Source organism: Lycium ferocissimum, chromosome 5 (assembly GCF_029784015.1).
Source record: "Lycium ferocissimum isolate CSIRO_LF1 chromosome 5, AGI_CSIRO_Lferr_CH_V1, whole genome shotgun sequence".
Lineage (NCBI taxonomy): Eukaryota > Viridiplantae > Streptophyta > Magnoliopsida > Solanales > Solanaceae > Lycium > Lycium ferocissimum.
Genome location: NC_081346.1, coordinates 528,255 through 536,225, shown reverse-complemented (window position 1 = coordinate 536,225; position 7,971 = coordinate 528,255). Strand labels below are relative to the sequence as shown.

The 7,971-nt window shown below is 36.5% G+C and overlaps 2 protein-coding genes across 2 annotated transcripts; one reads left to right on the top strand and one right to left on the bottom strand.

Annotated features, from left to right (window-relative positions):
* The first annotated feature begins 99 nt into the window (after positions 1-99).
* Positions 100-5,650, top strand: LOC132055259 (pumilio homolog 23). The gene is made up of 10 exons (XM_059446985.1): positions 100-405; positions 513-876; positions 1,138-1,434; positions 1,651-1,818; positions 2,759-2,902; positions 3,239-3,358; positions 3,742-3,927; positions 4,233-4,381; positions 4,469-4,651; positions 5,202-5,650. Exons 1-10 carry the CDS (start codon positions 146-148, stop codon positions 5,545-5,547), a joined length of 2,217 nt encoding a protein of 738 aa, XP_059302968.1. The 5' UTR covers positions 100-145; the 3' UTR covers positions 5,548-5,650.
* Positions 5,651-5,846: 196 nt separating this feature from the next.
* On the bottom strand, positions 5,847-6,492 carry LOC132055260 (uncharacterized). Its single transcript, XM_059446986.1, has 2 exons — positions 6,061-6,492; positions 5,847-5,985 (listed from the first exon to the last, which is right to left on the bottom strand). Exons 1-2 carry the CDS (start codon positions 6,483-6,485, stop codon positions 5,970-5,972), a joined length of 441 nt encoding a protein of 146 aa, XP_059302969.1. The 5' UTR covers positions 6,486-6,492; the 3' UTR covers positions 5,847-5,969.
* Positions 6,493-7,971: the final 1,479 nt, after the last annotated feature.

The window sequence follows — 7,971 nt, the reverse complement described above, 5'->3', positions numbered from 1 at the left end:
ACTAAAATTTGGTTCTTTGACGGTACAAGGAACCTGGTTTTTTTTTTTTTTTTTTTTTGTGGGTTAAAGATAATTCTTAAGCATTTGTTTGAGTATGCTATTGAATCTTAGTTTAATACGGGCAAGCATTGCAGTGTAAAAACCCATGGTTTCTGTAGGTCGACGTGCTTTAGTTTTGAGAAAACATAAAGGCTGTGATTTGAGGGAGCAACCAACTGCTCGGGAGGATCAAACGAATAATCAGGGAGTAAGGAAAAGAACTATGGGCCGAAAGTCGTCGAAAAAGCATGCTGGAGTTAATGCTGACCATAATGTTGAAAGTGCATGTGGAGGGAATGCCAATGACAATAATAGACCCCGCAAGGACAAAACGACAACCCCGGTTCCACAGACATCAGTTCTCAGGTTCTAACTGCTTCAGATACTTGGTTCGTCATTACCAATTTTATTAAATGAACTTTTTCGAACATTGCAATGTGAAACATTCATACCTTGTTATAATTCTTATGTAGACAGCAGATTGATCCCGAGACTGCAAAATACTTTGCGGAGATTGCTAACGTCATAGAAGGTACAGAAATTGACCCAGAGGAGCGGTCTGTCATTTGTGGAAATGCATTGGAAGAAACCAGAGGGAAAGAAGCAGAACTCGCAACTGATTATATAATAAGCCATACTTTGCAAACTCTACTTGAAGGCTGTTCTTTGGATCACCTTTGTAGTTTCCTTCAGAGCTGTGCAAAGAATTTCTCTCATATTGCAGCTGATAGATCAGGTTCTCATGTGGTTGAAACAGCTTTAAAATCTCTATCGTTTCACCTTCAGGATAATGAGAACCATTCTCTGATTGAACAGGCTTTGACTAAAATCTGTAAGGTATGAAATAGTGTCGTCTTCATTGTTTGTAATGTAATGTTGTCCTATTTCATAGTTTGCATTAGAACATATTAGTTGTTTGCATAACCCTTTTCGCTCTTGTGGTTCTATGTGAAAGCCCTTCTATAAATCTGCTACAAGATTTAACGTAGGGAACTGTCACAGCGGATCAGAATAAAAAGTGAATATAATTTGTTGGTCATTACATGATCCAGGTTCTTAACTTGATTGTTCATTGGCTCTTTTATATTTGTGTGTCAGGCAATTGTTGTCAATCCTGTTGATATAATGTGCAACTGCCATGGATCTCACGTGCTTCGGAGTCTTCTTTGCCTATTTAAAGGGGTGCCTTTAGAAGATTTCCATTCCTCAAAGTCATCAGTTGGCTTGGCTGAACGCTTGAATCTCAAGGCGCCTCATGCAAAAGACCATGGCCCACCGAAGTCTCAGCAAATATTTCCTAAGTTGCTTAAAAATTTCGTGTCAGAGTTGTTAAATGCTGCCAGCAAAGACATTTCGACACTTCAAGTTAATCAATTCAGCAGTTTAGTTCTGCAGGTATATAATTTATGATCCCAGGCTCCATTCTTACATCAGTCTTTTGCTGACAGTATGTAAACATGCAAAAGATGATAGAGACGACTATGTCAACACTTCTAATAAATGTTTGTATGCCAACTAATGATTCATATCTTGTTTAAGGCCACTAGTTTAAACCACAACTGTCGAATTACATATCAATGAGCAATAACTAATTTACGCTCTTATTTGCAGACTGCTTTGAAAGTATTGGCTGGAAATGAACAGGAATTGTTGTACTTAATTCAAGTTCTTCTTGGGAGCAGCACTGAAAGCGCCAATGCTGGAAACTTGTTAGAAGGAAAAACCATAAGAAACATTTTAAGGCTAGTGGAAGAAACTGCATACAGTCACTTAATGGAGGTAAAATATTGTTGATGTCTGTTTATGTTTCCTCTCTGTATATGCTTTTCCAACAGAAGGGGAGCCTTGGTGTAACCGGTAAAGTTGCTGCCATGTGACCTGGAGGTCACGGGTTCGAGCCGTGGAAACAGCCTCTTGCAGAAATGCAGGGTAAGGCTGCGTACAAAAGACCCTTGTGGTCCGGCCCTTCCCCGGACGCCGCGCGTAGCAGGAGCTTATTGCTCCGGGCTGCCCCCTTCTATTTGCTTTTCCAACAGTGGTTGTTGTATATTTAACTGGTTTAAGAGCTCCTTCTAATGGGATCTATCTGTATGCTGCACATGGTCGTATTCCACTTTTGTTAATGGTATTATCAAGATAGTGATAATTCAATCTAATTTGAATGGAACAGTTGGATATTTTGTGGTAGGACTTTAGTACAATTCTCCTGTTAAAAAAGGACTATAGTACAATTCAGCATCTACTTTAGATGCTTGACCAACAGTTTCCCACTATGCTGCCCCACAGTGATTGTCGTGGCCTGTAGATTGCAGAAACACTCAGTTGTTATGAGCCCACAGTCATGCAGTTTTAAACAATTCCAGCTGAATTAGTTGCCTACTCATATATTTAGCATATCAGCATTCTATCTGCAATCTAGTATATATAGAGGATGGTTGGACGTGTTACACAATCCAACCATCTGAAAGAAAAGCTTAGAGAAAATGTTAATCCTCAGAAGAGGGCTTTGTGCTAATATATATCAGCATAAGTTCTTTGTGGTTTGTCAACATTAATCCCCCTTTTTTCTGTAAAATCAGCTGAAGCCTTGGTCCATAGAGATGTTGTAAGGTTTCTGACATGATGATTTACTCTGCTTCTTTTAGCTGCAATGCTTTCTACCTTGTCAGCTTTTCTCCTTGCTAGAACTTGTTTAACGTTTTAATGCACAATATTGCAGGCCATCCTGGAATTTGCTCCTGAAACATTGTACAATGAATTGTTAATGGAAGTTTTCAGGAAGTCATTGTTTCGGATGTCAACTCATCACTGTGCCAACTTCGTCGTGCAGGCTTTAGCATCTCACGCCAAAAGTCCGGATCATGTAAGGCCTTTCAAACTTCAACATTAGGAATATTGCTTTCGTATAAGATAAACGTAAGGACCAGTAAAATTGAGTCTAACAACCTTAAGAAGTTCATTTAGATCCAAATGTTGGTAGATATGAAAATCAGTATGCAGTGCGCCAACCTATCAAAAAAAAAAAAAAAAGTATGCAGTGCGTCAGATGACCTTTAAGGCATGTCTTCTATTTTCATTGCACATTAAACTATCTGACTAAACATTATACTGATAGTTTGAAATAGGTTTTGTCAACTGATTCTCATGTTTAATCATATGTTGGTTTATAGTCTCACTCACACACTTTTGTTGTTACAAGATGGGCGTGATCTGGGAGGAGCTTGGGACAAAGTTTCACGATCTTTTTGAAATGGGAAAGACTGGAGTTGTTGCTTCTGTCCTTGCTTCAACTCAAAGACTCCACAGCCATGAACATGAGGTTTGTTGTGAATATTCAAGGTCACACTTTATATTTCCCTATGTTGTGTTCAAACATTCTAGATATTCATTTTGGATGATATGAGGAAATAGGAGAGGAATTCTGCTAAGCTGTTTTTTACTTCTCATAGTACCATCTTGGTGCTGATTTGAATAAAATTTATTTTATCTGATCAAAAGAAATATTCATTTACCCAGTGTTCAGTTCGTTTATGGATAAATATTTCTTTTTGGCCTTTTTTTTTTTTTTTTTTTTTTTTTTTTGAGAATGAAATATTTTTTTTTGTCTTCATTTCCTTCATATATTGAAAAATATTTATGTTTACTATAAGGAATGAAGGATCGGCTGAATGTTTTGCTTTCCTTGTGTCTTCTCGGTTTCAGTGTTGTCAGGCTATTGCTGCCGCTGTATGCACAGGAGATGAGTTTCCCAAGTGTATCGTCCCCCGAATATTATTTCTTGAAAATTTCTTTTGCTCAAGAGACAAATCTAACTGGAGTTGGCCACATGGAACAAAGATCCATGTAGTTGGATCTTTGATTCTGCAGTCGATATTTAGACTTCCCAGTGTATGTGTCCTTTTCTCATTCTTCTTTTGAATTTGATTCTATGTATATGCATGTCTATGCCACATATTCACCTCTTCCAACACCCCCTGCCTCTTCCATTACTATGTTGATAGTCTTTAGCTTAGGTCTGACATCTGAAGTCTTCTACCTAGCTTGTTTGCTTCTACTCTTACTTATATCTTCTATTATTTCAAAACCAGTGCTTAGTTATTGTGTATCTTATATTTAACCTATATTGTATTGCCATTATAGTAACTAGTCAAGTGTTACTGTCAGCATGATTAATCTTTTTTGATACGCTACAGGAACTCATACAGATATATGTTACTAGTATCACATCTTTGGAAGAGCATCAAGTTCTTGAGGCATCGAAAGATCCTAGTGGTTCACGGGTCATTGAATCTTTTCTCAACTCAAATATATCGGCAAAGCAAAAGAGGAAGTTAGTTGCCAAGTATGTATGACACAGACTTTTGTTGCTCCATTTAAAGTTGGAAATGATATTGTTGAGTTGCTAATAATGATGATCTGTAACTTGAAGGCTTCGAGGACATTTTGGTGAGCTCTCAGTGCATCCATTTGGTTCATTTACAGTTGAAAAGTGCTTCACTGCTAGTAACTTGAATCTGAGAGAGACAATAGTGTCGGAAATGTTACCTCTCCAAGCAGAGCTATCCAAGACTAAGCAGGGACCTTATCTACTGAGGAAACTCGATATTGATGGGTAAGCTATAGGCTTTCGTTTCCATTTTTACTACCCCCCCACCCCCTGTTTCCACTATCTAATGTAGCTTAAGGGCAGAATTTATGGTGCCCTGTGGCTGAGAACACATTTTCTCCTGATCCAGGATATGTTGTGTCATAACTCCTATCTTTTATGCATTTTAATCTTGTTTGTGTCACAAAGTGCTAGATACATTGAGATTATTGTTTCTTGTCATCCAAGCATGCCTGTTTCTTATTCTTTATAATTTAGTTACTACATGTTGTTTAGCATTAACATTAGCATCTGAATGGACGCCTACAGAGATGGGCAAATTATGTTTTGTGGCAGTTTGAGCTGCCGCTATTAGCAACGTTTTTGGTTATAAAAAGACATTAGCATTTCTAAACTTTGAGATTACATGCTGTAATTAAACACTCATCTTTATTGGAAAAGTGCAAATTAACAGTGGGAAGACCTTAGGAAACTATTCTGACGGACTCATTTAAAGTTGTGTTGAACTTTCCTGGTTTCTCTTGTACTTATTTGGCTTCCTTTTCTGTCATGATAGATTTGCAAGGCAACCTGAGCAGTGGAAGTCAAGACAAGCTTCACAACAATCTGCTCTCAAAGAATTTTATGCTACATTTGGACCAACGGAAACCAAATCAAATGAGTCTGTCAGAAAGCCATTTAAAAAGGAGAGCTTTCTTGCTGATACTGTTTCCAAATCAAAGCCAGGAAAGTTAAAAGACATTAGAAAAGAGATTGAGACGACTTTGGCTTCTGCCAAAACTTCCAATACCCCCTTTTTGGCTCATCAGGGTTCAAAAAAAATGAAAAGGTCTAAAGATGAGAAGAAAAAGCATAGGAAAGATGGAGAGTCAGAATCTCAAAGAAAGAAGATGAAAGTTTAACTGTAATGTTTATAGGTTCTTTATTCAATTTTTCATTACTCTGAATGATCAGTTTTGGGCACTTTCTGTTGTTTGATCAGAAAGGCATGGAACTTTTATTGGATGCCGAATACACTTGATTTAGTTGTTCATGCAATTTTTGTTCTTCATTCTAGTTAAATTCTTCATTGGTAAGTTTAAATGGTTGGTTCATAAATGCACAGATATGAAAAAGTTAATAGTATTCACATCTATAAAACTTTGGGAAATACATCTAACAACAAATTTCATAGCTACCAAAGAACAAATTTGGATCCTGTATTTGTGCTGCAAGTGACTATCCTAACTGGATAGTGAAAACTAACTTTGTACTATCAAACTACATTGATATTGAATGAAGAAATTGCTTTGAAGGGACTGTTCTTTGCTGAGGTTTAGTCATCCTACGGAGGCTTGAACCTGGTACAAGAATGTGATATCTGAGAAAACTGCTTATGGAGGTAAGTCATGAACACTTTTGGATTCAGAAATTACTTGTTTTGTATAGGATTCCATCTGCTTGGAGGTATTCTTCTAAAGCTTGAATCAACTTTCTTGTATGGTTTCTTCTGATTTGCATGCAGACCGTTGAGTGTTTGTGATGTTGAAGTTTTCGCAGAGGGATACTCTTTACTGATGAGGAAGCGAGCTGCATGTGCAGCATTGGACTCTGAGCTAAGAATCAAGAGAAGTGCTAGAACAAAAGCAGCTAGTATTCTTGAATGGCTCTTCATACTCATGCTGTAAATTAAGTTGAAGGATGTTAATGGTGTACTTTCTGCTGCAGGGTGAGTGAAATATGAGGTGATTAAGATAGTAAGTAATAGGTTATAGTGATTTGTTAGCTTTGAAGCTGAGGTGATGAGATTTATATTTGATATTTGAATGTGTTGTGAAGGATCCAATGCTAGTGGGATCATGTGATGTTCCTTTGACTGTTCTGTGTTGGAACTCTGATTTCCAGATAAGTTGTTAGAAAGTTTCAGAGTGATCATGTGACCTGGCACGTGATAATATTTTATGTAATGTGGAAGCCTGAGGAGGTGGTTATTATAATAGTCTTTTAACTTTTGATATTGGAAGATTTGATTTCATCCCTTAAGAATTGCTTTGATCTTATTCTAATCCTCTTGAAGCTGTTTTAAATGGGTTGGTGCTAGTTGGCCTTCCCTTTAACTACTTTTTGTGCTACCATTTTGTTGGGTTTCAAATACGAACCTTAAAGCTGTTGCTTCACGGGCGAGCTACTCACTCTATAACATTTAACTATAACAATCGAGTTTCCTAAACCGATCTTTCAGTTATGTAATATTATATGTTCTTTATAATAAAATTTCGCTATAGCAGCCGAAAAAATCGGAACAAATGACACTGTTATAGGGAGGTTTGATCGTATTGGTGGTTTCACAAAGAACAGTTCACAATATTTATATTGGTTGCGGTCTTAGATGAGCTTAAATGTACTAGTATGGCAAGTGAGCATTTTCTTTACAATTGATAACAATGCAATACAGTTATTGAGAATTCATAAAGTTGATAACAACTTGTTTGAAATTGAAATGTAGTTGTTGTTATGGTATCATTTTTGTAAATTTCCACTGGGTTTGGCACCGGGCGATAGGTGTAATTCATTTTTTATTCCTCTTAGTTGTCTTAATTAATACGTGTAGCTTATAAGGCTTGTGTAAAAAGGTTCAGAGTATTTGCAAGTCAAAAAGATGCTCTAATATTTTATATTCTGCCTTCTGCTGATGCAGCCTTGGAAAATGTTTGTGGAAGGAGGAGGCAGAGTCTTCACTTTTTGTTTGGCGTTATTGCTAATTTGCTATTATTAAAGAAATAAAAGCGTTCTGAAATCGGTGTGCTTAAAAGCGCAGATCCCCATCCCTTTGAAGACCATCGTCATATGATCAATTAGCACTTTTCATGAACCCAAACCAACACCCCCCCCCCCTCCCCCAAACACAGACGCACACAGAGAGTAGTGCTGGAGCCATAAATTTTTATTAAGTGATTTAAAATTTAAAAAAAGTAAAACACACAAAGAAGTTAACGAGATTCAGCATTTACTATATATACATAAAGAACAATTGTTGATAATGATTTTTTATCAATCATATATATTTTCTGTTCAAATTCTTCATAATCTGTATTAAGAAGAAAGTACTAATTTTATTTAGTCTAACTTTACGAATTCTATTTATTCTGACTTTCTCTTTCAAAATTTTTAGTGTTAAGAAGATATGAAAATGCGTTTATCTCTATAAGAAGAGTGCATTTCTAGGTGTGAAGTAGAAGGGAAGAGATGTCACAATCGGATTTTGAATAAAACGACTTTATTTTTTATTTATTTTTTATTTTTTATTATCGTTTTGATTATATATATGATAAATTACTTCCTCCTAC